The sequence below is a fragment of the Anomalospiza imberbis genome, chromosome W (assembly GCF_031753505.1).
Source record: "Anomalospiza imberbis isolate Cuckoo-Finch-1a 21T00152 chromosome W, ASM3175350v1, whole genome shotgun sequence".
Taxonomy (NCBI): Eukaryota; Metazoa; Chordata; class Aves; order Passeriformes; family Viduidae; genus Anomalospiza; species Anomalospiza imberbis.
In genome coordinates, this window is record NC_089720.1 from 7,155,103 (window position 1) to 7,174,222 (window position 19,120).

Genomic DNA, 19,120 nt, shown 5'->3' on the forward strand with positions numbered 1-19,120 from the left:
TGGTAAATTAACCCTGTTTGCTCCCACCATCCATCAAGTTATGGGATTGCCCCAGAAGCCTCGACGAACCAAACGAAGTGCTCTCCAACTAGAACCCCATTGTAATGACCACGTATCACTTTGGGGGCGGGCCTCTGTAGTAATATCCTCAATTTTCGCCCCTGGGGTTGCGTCAGCGCAAACTCTCACACAATTGAAAGCCCTGGCCTGTTGGACATCAGAGCAAATTAATATCACATCTAAAATGTTAAGTGAGCTTTCCGCTGATGTGGATGACATTCGTCATGCAGTTCTGCAAAACAGAGCTGCCATTGATTTCCTTCTTTTAGCACAAGGACATGGGTGTGAAGAATTTGAAGGCATGTGCTGCATGAATTTGTCTGACCACTCTCGATCAAGTGAAAGACAATATGAATAAACTTGTTGTTCCAAACTCTCCGTTTGCCGACTGGCTCAATTCTTTAGGTTTCACTGGATGGTTCATAGAATTAGTTCGTTTTGGTATTATAGTTTTTATTACTGTTATACTTATTCTAGTCTTTATACCGTGCATATTACAATGTGTACGGAAAGTAACTAGCCATGCCTTTGAATCAGTCTGGGTAGCTAAAAAAGAAAAAAGGGGAACTGTAGAAGAATTTCTGAGAGAAAGAGGTCACGATCTGTATGTTCATGATTTATATGTTTAGAGTGAAGGTTGAGCTACCCCAGCCTAGGCCTCAGATATGGGCCTCGGTGAGGCCTTGAAGCCTATGGCGCAGTTAAGAATAAGTTTGTGGCACAGTCAGAAATTATGTTAAGGTATAACACCGTGTACTGAGCTATCTAGGTGTGAATTAGTATAGGTCTGCAGTGTGAAACTTTAGCCACCTTAAGACAGGAACAAACAATGTTTGCTTGCCAATGAGAGTGTGCTCACGATTGTAAACTATCTGGAAGTGTATATAAACTGCTGTCTATAAACAATAAAGGGAGAACGTATGATTAGCCACATTGGTTCGGATCTGCGTTTGTTCCTGTCCAGCTCACCTTTTTCTTTTTATTAGTCCTTGCTTTAGATGTGGAGGTCAAGTGAAGTCCCAGGAGACTGGAAACAGGGAAATATTGCACCCATTTAAAAAAGGGTAGAAAGGAAGACCCTGGGAACTACTAGCCTATCAGCCTCACCTTTGTGCCAGGGAATATCATGGAACAGATCCTCCTAGAAGCTGTGCTAAGGCACATGGAAGTCAGGGAAGTGATTTGGGACAGCCACTATGGCTTCGCCAAGGGCAAGTCCTGCCTGACCAACCTAGTGGCCTTCTATGATGGAGTGACGTCATCAGTGGACAAGGGAAAGACTATAGATGCAATTTATCTGGACTTCTGTAAAGCCTTTGACATGATCCCCTACAACATCCTTCTATTAAATGGAAGAGAGATGGATTCAATGGGTGGACTGTTAGGTGGATGAGGAATTGGTTGGATGGCCTCATCCAGTGGGTAGTGGTCAACAGCTCAATAGTCACATGAAGATCAGTAATGAGTGGTGTCCCTCAGGGGTCCATTTTGGGACCAGTGTTATTTATTATCTTCATCAATTACATAGACAATGGGACTGAGCACAGCCTCAGCAAGTTGGCAGATGACACCAAGCTGAGTGGTGCAGTTGACAAGCAGGGAAGGGATGCCATCAAAGGCAATCTTGACAGGCTAGAGAGGTAGGCCTGTGCGAACCTCAAGAATTTCTACAAGGCCACATGCAAGGTCCTGCACCTATGTGAGGGAATACCATGCAAATATACAGGGCGGGTGGAGAATGAATCGAGAGCATCCATGATGATAAGGACTTGGGTGTGTTGGCTGATAAGAAGATGAACATGACCTGGTAGTCATAGAATCACAGAATCATTAAAGTTGAAAAAGACATTCAAGGTCAAGTCCAACCTTTGACTTAAAACCACCATGGTCAACTAAACCATATTGTAAAGTGCATGTCTACTCATTTTTTTTAACACTTCCAAAGATGGTGAATCCACCATTTCCCTGGGAAGCCTTTTCCAATGCTTAACCACTATTTCAGTGAATAAATTTATCCTAATATCCAACCTGAACATCCCCTGGTGCAACCTGAGGCCATTTCCCCTTGCACTGTCACTAGTTGCCTGTGCGAAGAGGCCAACTTCCACCTCACTACAATGTCCTTTTGGGTAGAGATTGATAAGGTGTCCCCTGAGCCTCCTTTCTCCAGACTAAACAACCCCAGTGCCCTCAGCTGGTTCTCATAAGACTCATGCCTTAGACTCTTCACCAGCTTTGTTGCCCTCCTTTGGACATGTTCCAACATCTCAATGTCCTTGCATGTTCTTCCTGTAGTGAGGGGCCCAAAACCGGACACAGTATTTGAGGTGTGGCCTTGCCCGTGCCAAGTACAGAGGGACAATCACTTCCCTGGTCCTGTTGGCCACACTATTTCTGATACAGGCCAGGATGCCATTGACCTTCTTGGCCATCTGGGCGCACTGATGGCTCATGTTCAGCTGACAGTTGACCAACACCTCCAGGTCCTTTTCTGCCAGGCAGCTTTCCAGTCACTCTTCCTCAAGCCTGTAGTGTTGCATGGGGTTGTTGTGACCCAGGTGCAGGACCTTGTGGAGTGATCCCATTCCAAAGAGGCAGGAATTTGATTTTACCTTCCTTGTGTTGCTAATAACTCCTCCCTTGACCCAAACCCTAAACTCCACCCCTGCAATGCCCTATAAAAACCCCACGACCCTGCCTTTGCCCAGTCTTTTCATCTTTGTCTTCTATTACCCCCTCGTCTCTGGGGGTAATAAATGGATTCTCAAGCTTTATGAAATGAAGATCTGTCTCGTTTTTGTTCCCATGCCTAGCACCAGCAGCTGCACTCTCCCTGGACACGATGAACTCTGTTGCAACGTGACACAACAAATGGTGGAGAATGTGGGCAGCCAGTGAGAACAGCATGACCGGCACCCCATAAGGCACCTGCTGACAGCTACACCTTGCAGGACCTCTATCTTAAAAAGGAAGACTCAAGAGTACCATGGCAAGAGGCTAGGTTGAGAGTGATCTTAAAAACATGGGGGTAAAAGGCTTACAGGGAAGGGAATTCCAGGAAAGGGGACCAGCTTACTGGGACCAGGCGATGGGACTGACATCTACCATCACTAAGCAAGGCGTTTATGAACGGTTTAAGTTTTTTTGTTCTTCATGGGAGGGAGTTTTTAAGAGCTACATGCAGCTAGTCGGCCTGCAAAAATGACCATTTGACGGACTCTAGTCAACTTTCGCAACACGTCTGCTGCAGTTTATGGATGGTAAAGCCATGCGGGCTACTTATAAATGGCTATGGACGATTACATGCAGCATGTCGATGTCCGAGATCAGTGGTTCCCCCTCCTGTGAACCCCCACGTTTTTCAGTTTCTGTGAAGCTGCCCATATCTTTCTTTACCCTTTTGTTCCTAGAGGTGTGGCAAGGAGTGAAAACTGCCAGGATGGCATGGAGTTGCTACCATCTCTCCATCACCCCATGTCCCTCTACGCCATCCTATCCCCCTTTTCCGTAAGGCAGAACAAGGGATGGAATCCATCCAAAAGTGACGTAGGAGCGCTACTGTCCTCTCGACGTCCTGTGTCCTCCTTCTCCCCCTGTCTTCCCATATCCCCCGTTCCCTACCTGGGAAGGTGATGGCCCCGTCGTCCCGGGCCCTCCTTTTAAAAATGGCACTCACCACGCTGTTTAAGATTCCCCTTTTTCCTGCCTAAGTCCTTCTTTTGTGGTCCCGAACCTTCCCTTCCCCCCTACTTACCTCCCCCTCTTCCTGCCGTGCCGCTGCAGCTGACCCCGCCCCGGACCCATGTGGCGGGGCTGCTCGGCCCCGCAAAGAAGTCAGCCCCTGCTGTAGTGCTGCCGGTCTTGCCACCGCCCCCCGGTTGCTGGCCCCGCTCCAAGCCCTACGCCCGGGGCCGTCACTGCTTCCCTCGCTTCCCTCGCTTCGCAGTCATCATCATCTAAAATAACAACACCCATAACACCAGTGCCAAAGCCGAGACCAAACACTAAAGACTGTCCCTCGTGAAGAGGAGATCAAAGAACTGCACCCCTTCTAGTGAGATCAAAAGCCAGAAGAGATTGAACTATTAACTCATTAAGTAAAAATGTATTAATTTAATCAAGTACCATAATTTCTGTTACTTTATCCTTTGTGATTAAGTCTCAAATGCTTTTCTATTACTTGTTAATTTAGCTTAATAAGGTTCATTTTAGTTTTGTAAACTATTAAGTCATATTCCCGAGAATCCCCTTGTTATGAGTTATTCAACATACATTGATCGATTTAAAAACAAAGGAGTTGTGGACTGCTTCCGTTCCAAAAAGGTGGGAATTTGATTTTACCTTCCTTGTGTTGCTAATAACTTCTCCCTTGACCCAAACCCTAAACTCCGCCCCTGCGATGCCCTATAAAAACCCCACAACCCTGCCTTTGCCCAGTCTTTTCGTCTTCATCTCCCCCCTCGTCTCCAGGGATAATAAATGGATTCTCGAGCTTTATGAAACGAAGACCACTCTCATTCTGTTCCCATGCCTGGCACTGGCAGCTGCACTCTCCCTGGACATGATGAACTCTGTTGCAATGCGATGCAACAGGACCTGGCACTTGGCCTTGCTGAACCTCATACAATTCACCTCAGTCCATCAATTTAGCTTGTCCAGACCCCTCTTTGTAGGGGTGATCTGCTCCAAAACATTCCACCTTGGGTGGATCCCATCAAGTCCCATAGACTTGTGTATGTCTAACTGATGTAGCAGGTAGTGCTATATTTGCTAGGTGGAATGAGTCCCACAACTGGAATGCTGGGATGAAAGGCTACAGGTTGTTTAGGAGGGATAGGCAGGGCAGGTGAGATGGACATGTGGCACTATATGTAAGGAAGAGGTTTGATTGTACAGCCCTTACAGTTGGCAGTGATGTGGTGGAGAGCCTCTGAGTGAGGCTTAAGGGGATGGAAAACAAAGGAGATATTATAAGTGAGTGTTTATTACTGATCGCCCAGCCAGGATGTAAGCAGTGATGAGTTCTTCTGTAAGCAATTAAGAGAAATCTCTGGATCAGTAGCCCACATCCCTATGAGAGATTCCAACTTCCCAGACATCAACTGGGAATATCATCCTGCTGTGATAAGCAGGCCTTGGGAAGTCTTAAAGTTTGTGGGAGGTAACTTCTTGTCACAAGTACTCTGTGAGCCAACTAGGAAAGATGCCCTCGTAGACTTGTTGTTTGTGACTAGAGAAGGACTCTTGGGAGATGTGATGATTGGTGGCTGTCTTGCCTGCAGTGACCATGAAATGGTTGAGTTTAAAATTTTCAGTGTAATGAGAAAAAAGGTCAGCAGAGTTGTTGCTCTGGATTTCAAGAGAGCAATCTTTAAGCTATTCATGGAGCTAATTAGAAGATTATCCAGGGAATCTCCTTTTGTGGACTTAGGGACCCACGAATGCCGGTCAGTCTTTAAGAACCACCTTTCCGAAGCACAGGAGCAGGCAATTCCACTGTGTCAAAAATCAAGCAAGTTGGGCAGATAGCCAAATCGGGTGAACAGGGAACTCCTTGTGGAGCTCAAGAGGAAAAAGAAATTGTAGAATCTCTGGAAGCAAGGTTAGGCTTTGCAGGAAGATTACAGAGCTGTGGCCCATATTTTCAGTGAGAAGACACAAAAAGTGAAGCTCAACTAGAGTTGAAACTAGATAGGGTTGTGTCAGATAACAAGAAAGACTTTTTAAAATGCATTAATAGCAAGAGCATGTCTAAAGAAAACATTGGACTAATACTTGTTGAAGATGGTCACCTGACTAATAGGGATGAAGAAAAAACAGAGGCATTGCATTCTTTTTTTGCCTCAGTCTTTAATGATACTGATAGACTTTGGGCTGGCCAGTCTGCTGAGTTGGAGGACCATGACTGAGGGAACAGTGTTTTTCCTTTTGTGGACACTGAAATTGTAAGGGACCAGTTGTATCAGCTGAATGTTCACAAGTTGAGGGGGCCTGATGGGATTCATCACAGAGTTCTGAAGGAGATAGAGGATGTTATGGTAGGACCCATCTCAATCATCTGCCAAATGTTTTGGGAGTCTGAGAAAGTCCCTGCTAACTGGAAGATGGCCAATGCTATTCCTAGTTACAAGAAGGGTGTGAGAGAAGACCCAGGGAAATACAGACCTGTTAGTCGAACCTCAATACCTGGAAAAATTATGGAGAAGATAATACTGGGTGCTACTGAAAGACATTTAAAGAACAATGCAATCGTCAGGCACAATCAACGGGTTTGCAAAGGGAAAGTCTGGTTTAATTTGGTATTTTATAATAATCTGGATGTAGTTTTCTGGATTTTAGTAAGGCCTTTGATACTGTTCCTCACAGTATCCTTCTGGACCGGTTGTCCACCTGTGAAATGAGCACGTTCATGGTGCGCTGGGTGAAGAACTAACTGCCTGGATAGCAGACCTCACAGGGTTGTAGTGAATGGGGCTAGATCTGGCTGGCACCAGATACACCAGCAGTATTCCTCAAGGTTTAAGGGCCAGTTCTGTTCAATATATTTATCATTGATCAGGATGCAGGAGTTGAATGCACCATTAGCAAGTTTGCTGATGACACCAAACTGGGGGGAGCTGCTGAATCTCTTGAGGGACAAGAGGCCATGCAGAGGGATCTGGATAGACTGGAGCAATCACCAATGGCATGAACATTAAAAAGTCTAAATGCCAGATTCTGCACCTGTGACAGAGCAATGCCAGGCACAATTATAGATTGGGAGAATAGTGGCTGGAGAGCAGCCTTGCAGAAAGGGATCTGGGGGTGCTGGTTGACAGGAAGCTCAATATGAGTCAGCAGTGAGCCCTGGCAACCAAGAAGACAAACCTCATCTTGGGGGGCATTAGGAACAACCTGACCGTAAAGGGATTCTCTGCTCATGACAGCGGGGTTGGACCTTTAAAGGTCCCTTCCAACCCAAACCATATGATGATTCAGAGAGCTATAGCCTGTCCAACTACTGATGGTAGAACCCTCACTCACTCCTGTAGTTGACACCACAGGCCCCAGGGTGCCTACACCCCCCAGTCTGACTCCAGTAGCTGGGCACCAAATTTCACTCACACAAACACGGGTCTCACCAGCAGCTGGCACCTGTTCCTTGCAGCACGCATACTGTCCTAGTTTCAGCTGGGATAGAATTCATTTTCTTCTCAGTAGCTGGTACAGCACTGCCTTTTGGATTCAGTATGAGAATAATGCTGATAACACAGATGTTTTGGTTATTGCTGAGCAGTGCTTACCCTGAGTCAAGGGCTTTTCAGCGTCTCATGCTCTGTCAGGGAGGAGCTGCACAAGAAGCTGGGAGGAGCATACTCCAGACAGCTGACCTGAATTGCCCAAAGGGATAGTCTGTACCACAGAACATCATGCTCAGTGAATAAACTGGGGAGAGTTAGCCAGAAGGGGCCAATTGCTGCTCAGTCAGCGGGTGGTGAGCATTTGTATTGTGCATCATTTCTTTTTCTTGGGTTTTACCTTCCTCTCTCCCTCTCAGTTTTATTAAAACTATTAGTGGTAGTATTAGTATTACCATATTGCCATCATTATGATTATATTTTACTTTGTTTCAATTATTATACTGTTCTTATCTCAACCCATGAGTTTAATTTTCTTTCCTGATTCTCCTTCCCATCACAATGGGGATGGGGGCAAAGGGAAATGAGCAAGCAGCTATGTATGGTATTTAGTTGTCAGTTGGGCAACACATACACAGAGAGCAGAGAGTGAGATTAAGCAGGGCGATAGTTAAGAAAACATTTAAAAAGAAAATATAAGAAAATAGGACATTCTGCAGTGATCAGGCACAGGGCTCAGCCAGACAAGCATACTGATTAGCTCCATTTTACCTGAGACTGGAAACATTTATTCCCGTTTGTCGCCCTGTTCTTTTGAGAGTTTTAAAGTTCTTCTAAAAGTTTCTTATGCCTTCTTATGTTTACGTATTTCTACTGAATTTTCTCACACTGTTCTTGTGAATAATGATTGTTTTGCATTCTTGTTTGTGTGTGGAGAGAACTGATGGACTGTTGGCTTGACCAGTGTGGTTGGAGAGGTGGCAATTTCATCCTCCAATCCACTGTCACTTTTGATATTCTATATATAGTGGAGTCAGAAAATAAAATCTCTCTTTCGGTTCTTTTCTTTCCCCTTTTGCATCTAGCGTCCGTGTGTGAGTTATTTCGTGTCGTAGTATGACACCCCTTTCTGTCTATCCCCCCTCGTTGTCTCTCCCTGCTTCCTCTTTCCCCTGTAATTCCCTTAATCAGTTTGTATAATTCTATCAATTCCTGCCTCCATCCCAGTTTGATGTCTGGGATCCCCCCTGGTTTAACATCTCATCAGTTGCAAAGTCCATGTTGATCTTCCAGGAAATACTGCCTGTAGTTTAGATTCCTTCCTAAAGAATTTATTGTAAGTTTTGTTTGCTGTTTACAGTCCAGTATAATTCTTGTAAATACCAAGTTTTATATTCCTTTCTGTGGAGCAAAGAATATCTTTATGAGGTTGGATTAATATTTTAAGATGTACAGCCTCATCTACCCTTGCAGCGATTTTCAGTCCTGTACAAATGACACCTTCTCTGTGGTGACTTCCTTTGTAAGCACAGAAACATAGAATAGTAGAGTAGTTGAGGTTGAAAGGGATCTCTGGAGCTTGTCTAGTCCAAACCCCTTCCTGGCCCATGCTCAACACAGGATCAACCAGAGTAAGTAGATTGGGACATTGTCCAATCAGGTTTTGGATATCTCCAACCATGGAGAATCCACAACCTCTCTGGGAAGCCTGGTCCTGTGTTTGATCACACTTAAAGTTAAAAAGATTGTTCTTATGTTTGAGTGGAAGTTCATGCATTTCAGTTTGTGTCCATTATCTCTCATCCTTTCACTGAGCACACCTGAAAAGACTTTGGCTCCATCTCTGTGCTGGTTTCAGCTAGGGTAGTGTTAATTTTGTTCCCAGTGGCTGGTACAGGGCTACATTTTGGTTTTGTGCTGAACACAGGGTTGATAATACAGAGATATTTTTGTTATTGCTGAGCAGGGCTACAGAAAGCCAAGGCCTTTTCTGCTTTTCATACTGCCAAGCTGTCAAGGAGGCTGAGGGTGTGTGGGAAGTTGGGAGGAGACACAGCCAGGACAGGTGAGGAAAACTGACCAAAGGGATATTCCAGACCACATGACATCATGCTCAGTATATAAAGTGGGGGGAAGAAGGAGGAAGGGGGGAGATGTTTGGAGTGATGGTGTTTGTCTTCTCAAATCACTGTTATGTGTGACAGAGCCCTGCTCTCCTGGAGATGGCTGAACACCTGCCTGTCCATGGGAAGCAGTGACTTAATTCCTTGTTTTGCTTTGCTTGTGTGCGAGGCTTTTCCTTTCCCTATTAAACTGTCTTTATTTCAGCCCATGAGCTCTCCAGCTTTTACCCTTCCAATTCTCTCCCTGATCCTGCTGATGGGGGAGTGAGAGAGTGGCTGCATGGGGCTTGGTTGCTGGCTGGGGTTAAACCACAACAATCTTTATTGCACAGTGTATTTAGACACAGATAAGATCCCTCCTGAGCCTTCTCTTTTGCAGACAAAACAATCTTAAATTATTCAGGAAGTGTGGACTGGATGGGTGGACAGTGAGGTGAATTGACAACTGTCTGAAACGCAGATCCCAGAGGGTGGTGATCAGTGGCACAGGGTCTAGTTGGAGGCCTGTCACTAGGGGTCCCCCAAGGTTCAATACTGGGGCCAGTATTGTTTAACTTATTCATCAATGACTTGGATGACAGGGTAGATGCCTCCTCAGCAAGTTTGCTGATGACAAAGCTGGGAGGAGTGGCAGATACTCCAGAGAGATGTGCAGCAATTCAGAAGTACCTTGACAGATTGGAGACATGGGCAGAAAAGAACTGTCTGAAATTCAACAAAGGCCAGTGCAGGGTCCTGCACCTGGTGAGGAATAACCACAGACACCAGTACAGGCTGGGGGTGACCTGCTGGAAAGCAGCTCTGCGGAGAAGGACCTTGGGGATCCTGGTGGACATCAAGCTGCCCACGAGCCAGCAGTGCCCTTGTGGCCAAGAAGGCAAATGGTATCCTGGAGTGCATTAGGAAGAGCATTGCCAGCAGGTGGAGGGACGTGATCCTGCCCCTCTACTCAGCCCTGGTGAGGCCTCACCTGGAGTGCTGTGTCCAGTTCTGGGCTCCTCAGTACAAGAGAGACATGGACCTCCTGGACTGGGTCCAGCAAAGGGCTACAAAGTTGATTAAGGGACTGAAGCATCTCTTTTATGAGAATAGGCTGAGGGAGTCAGGCCTGTTAAGCCTCAAGAAGAGATGACTGAGAGAGGACCTCATCAATGTCTATAAGTATCTGAAGGGAGGGTGCCAAGAAGATGAAGCCAGGGTCTTAGTGGTGCCAAGCAATAGGACAAAAGGCAGTGGGCAGAAACTGATGCACAGGAAGTTCCACCTGAATATGAGGAAGAACTTCTTTACTGCGTGGGTGACCAAGCACAAGAATATTACCTGGAGAGCTTGTAGAGTCTTCCTCACTGGAGATATTCAAGAACTGTCTGGACACAATCCTGTGCCATGTGCTCTGGACTGACCCTGCTTGAGCAGGGAGTTTGGACCAGATGACCCACTGTGGTGCCTTCCAACCTTACCTATTCTGTGATTCTGTGATCCTGAGTCAACATCCCTGAAGGCATTTGGCAAGACATAAAGACAAGGCACTTAGGGACATGGTTTAGTGCTAGACCACAGTATTAGGTTAATACTTGGACTGAATGGTCTTAAAGGTCTTTTTCAACCTCAATGATCCTATGATTTTATGATTCTGTTCCAGCTCTTTCACCATCTCTTCCTGTAGGAGATGCTCCAATCCTTTAATCACTGCAGTGGCTCTTTGCTGAACTTGTTACAGTATTTCCATGTCTTTCTTGTACCGAGGAGATCATAACTGCACACAGTACTACAGATGTGGTCTCTCCAGTGCTGAGTAGAGAGAAAGGTTTACCTCCCTCAACCTCCTGTCAACACTGTTCCTAATGCAGCTCAGGATAATATTGACCTGCTTTGATGCAAGGGCACATTACTGGCTCACATTCAGCTTATTTTCCACCAGGATCCCCATGTCCTTCTCTGCAAAGCTGCTTTCCAGCCAGTCAGCCCCTGCTTTGTACTGGTGCATCATGTTATTCCTACCCAGGGGCAGGACTTGGCATTTCCCTTTGATAGACTGCATGAGGTTCCTGTCTGCCCATTTCTCCAGTCTGTTGAGATCCTTCTGAAGGCACAACCGCCATCTGGTCTATCAAACGCTCCTCCCAATTTCGTACCATCTGAAAACTTGCTGAGGGTGCTGTCACATTATTCAGGTCATTAATGAAGTTGTTAAACAGTATTGGCCCAAGGATCTGCCCAGGGAAACACCACTAGACACTGACCTCCAGCTAGACTTTAGGCTTCTGATCACAACTGTCTGAGCCCAGCAGTTCAGCCACTTTTCAGTCCACCTCACTGTCCACTTATCTAACCTGCACTTTGTCAGCTTGTCTATGATGATGTTATATGAGACAGCATTGAAAGCCTTCTGCTGCTCTCCCCTCATCCACCAAGATAGTTGACTCGTAGAAGGCTTGCAGGTTGGCCAAGCATAATTTGCCTTTTGTAAATCCATGGTGACTACTCCAAATCACCCTGTGTCCATTGTGTGGCAGGAAATGGCTTCCAGGATTATTTTTTCCATCATCTTCACAGGAATAGAGGTGAGGCTGACCAGCCTATATTTCCCAGATCCTCCCTCTTGCCCTTTTTGAAGACTGAAGTGTCATTTGCTTTCTTCCAATCCTCAGGAACCTCCCCTATCCTTAGAGGTGTACACAACCTCTATCCCTGGAGCTGTACATGACTTTATGGGACAGGTCCCTGAGCAACTTGATCTAATTAGACTTGCTTTGAGCAGAGGGTTGGACTAGATAACCTCTGGAAGTCCCTTACGGCATAAATTTTTCTATGGTAAATTATCAGCCATACTAAAATACAGCTTACTGGTGGATGAAATAGGACTACAAGCTATGTCACATCAGCCAGCTCCTCCTTCCATAGCCTTTTAAGGTGCTATCTACAAATGAAATCGTAAGGAGTTATACCAGGAAAATCATATGGGCATCATCTCCTGTATGGAGAAAACTTTTCTGGGCTGTTTATCCAGTCTGTATTTTTATTTTTGTTTTGTTTTGTTTTTTAAAGTTTTTTTTCCCAGACAACCACACATTTTGACATTTTGTTAGATTTCTATGTCTGCCACCAGACTTCCTTCTTTCCACCCACTGGTTCTTGGCTTCCACCAGCTCTTTATCTAAGACCAGAACCCTTTCCTGTTCACTCGATCACAGTTTCACTATTCTGAATCAGACAACTCATGTTTTCCTTTCTTTCTCACTGACTGGGCCTAGTTGCTGTTCTCATGAGCAAATGATCTCTTGGGAGGTCTTGAGGGTTGCATTAGAATCAAGCTAGCACATGATCAAAAAAAGATAATGAAAGAATATCCATGTTACTTGTCATAGAACATTTTCCATTCCCACCACAGGTTTAGTACTTGCTCCTTTCTCTGTTTTAATAGGATAACTTCCTTCAACCATATATCCTAGGCCCTGTATACTGAATGGAATACACTCTTTGTTAATAGATTAGGTACTAGAAACCAGAGTTCATATAATTAATAGCAAAAGCAGCAGGTGCAAGGAAATACCCCATTTAGGGTCATCTGAAGACCATCCATTGGTCTTTGGAGCAATTAACATATAAACAGGATAAAACAAACAATCCTCTGCTTAATATATTTGAGTTATAAAGTCAGGTAAAATGTCATGAACTGCAATAAACTATACATTTCCAATATCACTGCCCATAATTTAAAGAGAAGAAGCACTAGAGCTTTTAAAAGAAAAACAAATGTGGATGAAGAAATGTTTTCTTTTGTTTCAACAGTTCAGTGTCTTTGGCTGACATTTTTCAAATAGAAGTTAGCCTGATCGGACATTCTACACAGATATTTTCAGTCTTTGATTATAGTTTAACAATGTGATGAGCGACTTTCCATTTTTACAGTATCTTAAACAGGGACACATTGGTCATTCTTAATAATAAGCATGTCTTAACAGACCCATTTAGGACAGAAGATTGCTTAGATTGATAGTAAAAGGGTTTTAAAATCATGGGTATTTGGGGAGTTAGAAGGAAAACTAAGCTTAGTAGGCCCTGGGAAAATACCCTGGGAAAGTATAGGCCTTGTACTTGCTAGAACTGCACCTGTGTAGCTGGTATATGATAAATGATGGAATTGTTAGATGTGATGATTGTTTAGTAATTAAATATAATTACTGTTTAATCATAAGAATAATCATGGGAAACTGTGGTCAGGGGCTTGAGAAAGATCATGAGAAATTCATGCTCGGATAAAGTCAATGTATACAATAGAACAATATAAATTTAATAATTAATATGTAAGTTATATAACGATAGAATATAAAATACGTTCAGCTCGAAAGCCATGTCAGAGTCAGATTTGGGTCTGTACCCCTGATTCCCAGAGCTCTGCAATAAAAGCACCTGCATATAATCATATCCCGTGATTATGTGTGATCCTGAACACTAACAAGGTATTATAAGAGCAAAGAAAATAAGGGAACAAGAGAGTAATGAAAAAGTTTATCTGAAGAATAAATTTGGCAAAATATGTCCATGAAGAGGATGCTGCAAGTGTTAACATCAGTATCAGAACCCAATAGTGTTGTTGACTTTTTTTGTGTCAATGCCAGATTATCATCAATAGATATTTGCTGGCACCAAAAAAGTCTTCTACAGGCCTTTTGCTTCTTCCTTAACCTTATATCAGAAGTTTCAGGGGATATATTTAGACTTAACTGGGAAAAGAGGGAGGGAAGGTTCTCCCTGAGCAACTTTGAAGTTAGTCCTATTCTGACTGTGTGTGTGAGTTTTACCATATAACCTCTAGAGGTCTCTTTTGACCTAAATTATTCTATGATTTTAAGTTTGAACGTGGGAGAAAGGAATTTGATAGTAGAAAACCATGTTAATCAAAGCAAGAAAAGGACAGGAAATAGAAGAGTCTGAGAGGGAAGCAAAAGGACATATTCTCCTTCCTCTACCTTCCTTCGGAAAAAATAAATATGTATATCATTGCATTTAAAACAATAAAGAAATTATATAATTGTTTTCTGTAAGTAATGACTACAACTGCCTCAGCAATTTAGGAACTTCCCAGTATAGTTTCAACTAGAAGAATAGTGGCCCGCATGGAGACTACTTTATTATACAGATGATCATATTATGACAAATTTAGGTCATACGTCCTATCAGCATAACTGAAAACTTGCCCATAAACTCAAGGTTTTTCTCCAAACAACAAAATACTACATATGCAGCTTCACACTGTCCAACTGTAACAATTGCCTGAATTCATTTTAGATTAATTCAAGTGATATGAATCTTACTTGTTTTCACTCAAATAATGATTTAATATGACAAAAAATAAAGTTTTTGTTCAAACATTTTTCTTTGCTAATTAAAACATAGCAGCCCATATGATGTCATGAAAAGTGCATTATTTTAGTAAACATGCTAATTTAGATGAATAACCAACTTACATTGTTCCATTTGTGTAGACTGTGTCACTTCCCTCCACATACTGAACCTGGGCTGGGTAGACATGTACCTGTTGCACAGTCTGTACTTGCTGTACCTACAAACAAGAACACCAGAAATATGGGGTAGTTTACCTTGTAAAAAGAATGACTAGTGCTTCAGTGCATCTAATGATTTCTAAACAATACTCTTAATTTTGGGACATCCTTGTTCTCACAATTACTAAATGACACAGAATGCAATATTGTGCTGCAAGTCTGTAATATGCTAAGTGGAGTACTGTGTTGATTTGGCATAGCCTGATTTTTTTTTTTTTTTGGTAGCGGGGGCGGGGGGGGGGTCCACAGGAGTAGCTTCTGTGAGAAGCTGCTAGAAGCTCCCACCATGTCCAACAGAGACAATCTCTGATGGCTCTGAAGATAGACATGCTGCTGGCCCAATTAGAGAGGTTGGTAACACTTCTGTAATGACATATTTAAGAAGAAAATCAAAACAGCGCACACACAGTTTTTTTCCCCAGGGTGGGGAGGCACCGTGGCTGCCGCTGCGGCTGCCACCGTCTCGGCGCAGACCGCGGCAATCTTTGCCTGCCTCGCTGCCCCTAGCCAACCGCGCTGCAGGCAGAAGGGCAGGGGCGATGGTGGCGACTTCTCCTTCCCAGCGCCCTGCATGAAGAGAGGCGTTTAATAGCGCAAGTGCCATGGTGGCCGCCACTGCACGCATGATGATGGTGGGGCTGCATGGCTGACTGAAAATGTGGCGGGCAACTCCCCGATGCAGAACCTGGATAAAATCAACTTCTTGGCACTGCGGGATCCTGCAAGAATCTTTGAATTAGTGGAACTTGTTTGCAATGGTGCCTTCAAGCAGCAGTTTTTCTTCTAGTCAGAGGAGGAAGTGAGGACATGTGAGGGAAAACAACATGGTGGCACCAAGGTCAGTGGAAAAGAAAGAGTAGGAGGAGGTACTCCAAGTGTTGGAGCTGAGATTCCTCTGCAAGCCATAGTGAGGACTATGGTGAAACAAACTGTCCCCCTGTAATGCATGAAGTCTATGGGGGATGCAGACATTAACTCGCAGTGTGAGGACCCTGGGGGGCATTCCCTGGTTTAGGGAGACACAAGAAGCTTCCCTCAAAAAGCTGTTAAACCCCATTTGCTCCTTTCCCTGTTCCTATGTCTGTTCCTACGTCCCTGAGCCACTCCCTCCCTGTTCCCTAAATGGCCCTCATCTTTGTACTGTCCCGAGACCAGGTTCACCCCCCAGACCCCTGCGGAGAGAGCAGGGAGAGCTGAGACATGTGTGTGCTGAGGGAACTCTGAACAGATCACTGAGCAGCTGAATTAAACATCTGTGGATACCATGCAAAGGCCCTTTCTGCTTCTTTACCCTGGACTTGTAGCAGTTCAGGCTGCTGCATCGCAGTCATGAGAAAAGTGTTCATGCTGGAGTGGGTGGATGCCAGAGAAAGCTGTAATCTAGTGGGAGACCCGAATAGAGAGAAAGGGTCCTTGCTCACAAAATAGAGCAGCCTAGCCTTAAAAGACTGCAGCCTGCGAACGAGTGACCCACGCCACAATAGTTTTGGAAAAACTGCCTGTGGGAGGGACTCCACGGCATAGCAGAGAAAAGACTCCTCTTCCCGAGCAAACAGAAAAAGATCTTGAATGATGAACTGACCAAGACCTCCATGCCCTGTCTCTCATGCATGTGATGCATCATCTTGTCTCCGAGGTGAACTGCTCCGGCAGACATGCTCTGGAGTGGAGGATCATGCTAAGAGAGCTTTCCAAAAACCAGCAAAACTGTGAACCTAGCTCAGAGAGACAGAGGGCACACCAGCCTCAACCAGAGCAGGAAGTGCGAAAAGCTAGACAGGCAGCAGCTCTAACTCAGTGTGGGCAGTGCCAGGAGTGAAGGTGACCAACTCCCACAGGTACAAAAGACGCACCCAAGAAGCAACAAGGAGTGGGGCAAATAGGGCAGGCAAACAGGGTGTGACTGTCATGGTTTAGGAACGGTATTCCCCAATTTAGGGCTCCCTTTGTTTTATGGCAAAATCAGCTTTCAGGAGGATTTGGATTATCTTCTCCCATTTCTCAAAAACCTCCTCTGCTGTGTTGCCCTATAGCATGATGTCATTGATGTACTGTAAGTGTTCTGGAGCCTTACCCTTTTGCAATCCAGTCTGGATCAGTCCATGGCAAATAGCAGGGCTATATTTCCACCCCTAGGGCAGTTGGCTCCAGGTCTACTGGACACCTCTCCAGGTGAAAGTAAACTGTGGCCTGCACTCTGCTGCTAAAGGAATGGACAAAAATGCATTAGCAATATTGATGGTAGCACCATTTTGCTGCCTTGGACTCCAGTTCATACTGAAGCTCCAGCATGTCTGGCACAGCAGCACTCAGTGGTGGTGTGACTTTGTTCAAGTCATGATAGTCCACTATCAGTCTCCACTCTCCATTGGACTTAGGCACTGGCCATATGGGGATATTGAAGGGTGAGCAAGTCTTGCTGACCACTCCCTAGCTCTCCATAAATCATCAGTGAATGGGAGTCCTGGAGTCCCGGTTGGTGCAGTGCTGTTGACAGTGCACTATAGTGGTAGCAATTGGTACCCGTTGTTCTTTGCCCCGCAGGAGTCCCATAGAAGAAGGGTCCTCTGAGAGACCAGACAAGGTATTCAGCTGTCTAATTCCCTCTGTCTCCACAACAGCTATCCCAAAAGCCCAACAATGACCTTTTGGGTCATTGAAATACCCTCTCCTGAGGTAATCTATGCCAAGGATGCACAGGGCCTCTGGATCAGTCACAATGGGGTGTTTCCACCATTCTTTTCTAGTCAGATGTCCTGGGGTGACTTTATGATGCTTGCATCCCCAATCGTCTGTTCTGTTTATGCTGGATATTAAGCTTTGCACCTTTAAAACTGGTTCCAAGAGCAAAGGGGAGGAGAGAAGAAACACGCAGTTTGTTTTCAGAAACTGCACTTGCTCCCCCGCATCCTTCTCCTGGACTGTGTTGTCTGCAGCATGGACAGATGGCAGGAGAGAGCTTTCCTTTGCTTTTAGTTAGTTTTTAGCTAGCTGAGGCAGAGAAGTTCCCTGGACTGTGGTTTTTCTTTTTCTTGAAACTGTTTAAACCTGCTCTGGACTGAAAACCCAGAAGAGCACCGGGAGCTCCCACCTGTGGTCCACTGGGCCGGGCCTGGGCCATGGCATTTCCAACACCAGAGGAACTGCTAACAGACTGGGTGAGCCGAGCTGCAATCCACGAAAAAGATTTTCTGAGTTTGTCATCTCTTCAGATTGGCAAGACATTTTATTGTTTAATATTGTTCATTTTTTTGTGCTGATGAATGCTTTGCCTGTTAAATAAACAGGTTTTTTCCACTTTCCTCCAAAGAAATCTTTTTTTCCGAACCAGTTGGGGGAGGGGCTGCTTAAATCTGCTTTCTAGAGGAACCCTTTTGGAGGTTTTCTCCCAAATTTGCCCTAAACCGGGACTTCAGGCTGACTTAAGGCTAACTTCAGCTTACAGTACAGTCAGCTGTTGGGATCCCCCTGTCATCCCAGAAAAAGATGGATTCTGCCCCTACATATCTTGATGGCATCAAGGTATGTTGTGTGCCAGTGTTAACTAAAGCCTTATACTCTTGTGAATCTGATGTGACAGACCATGGAATCCCCACAGTCCAATAGATCTTACTGTCCCTTTCCTCCACCTGGCTGGGAGCATTTTGACACTGTCTCCCACAGTATACTGCTGGAAAAGCTGGCAGTCCATGGCTTGGACAGGAGCACTCTTTGCTGGGTTAGGAACTGTCTGGATGGCCGAGCCCAGAGAGTGGTGGTGAACAGTGCTGCATCCAGCTGGAAGCCAGTCACCAGTGGTGTCCCTTAGGTGTCTGTGCTAGGGCTATTTCTATTCAATATTTTTATTGATGACATGGATGAGGGTATTGAGTCCTTCATTAGTAAATTTGCAGACGACACTAAGCTGGGAGCGTGTGTCGATCTGTTGGAAGGTAGGATGGCTCTGCAGAGAGACTTGGAACAGTTGGATAGATGAGCAGAGTCTAACAAGATGAAGTTTAATAAGTCCAAGTGCCGAGTCCTGCATTTTGGCCACAATAACCCCCTGCATTGCTACAGACTGGGGACAGTGTGGCTGGACAGTGCCCAGGCAGAAAGGGACCTGGGGGTACTGGTTGACAGCCAACTGAACATGAGCCAGCAGTGTGCCCTGGTGGCCAAGAGGGCCAATGGCATCCTGACCTGTATCAGGAATAGTGTGGCCAGCAGGACCAGGAAAGTCATTCTTCCCCTGTAATTGACACTGGTGTGG

General features: G+C 45.0%; 1 protein-coding gene and 1 long non-coding RNA gene across 4 annotated transcripts in view; one reads left to right on the top strand and one right to left on the bottom strand.

Annotated features, from left to right (window-relative positions):
- The window catches only part of LOC137464279 (transcription factor RFX3-like), a 178,500-nt gene that overhangs the window by 123,190 nt on the left and 36,190 nt on the right, over positions 1 to 19,120 (bottom strand). For all 3 annotated transcript variants that reach the window (XM_068175567.1, XM_068175566.1, XM_068175568.1), the window contains exon 3: positions 14,773 to 14,867. In XM_068175567.1, the coding sequence (XP_068031668.1) occupies positions 14,773 to 14,867 (95 nt within the window). The remainder of the gene's footprint in view (positions 1 to 14,772; positions 14,868 to 19,120) is intronic.
- The window catches only part of LOC137464284 (uncharacterized), an 82,913-nt gene that overhangs the window by 60,936 nt on the left and 2,857 nt on the right, over positions 1 to 19,120 (top strand). The window lies entirely within an intron of this gene.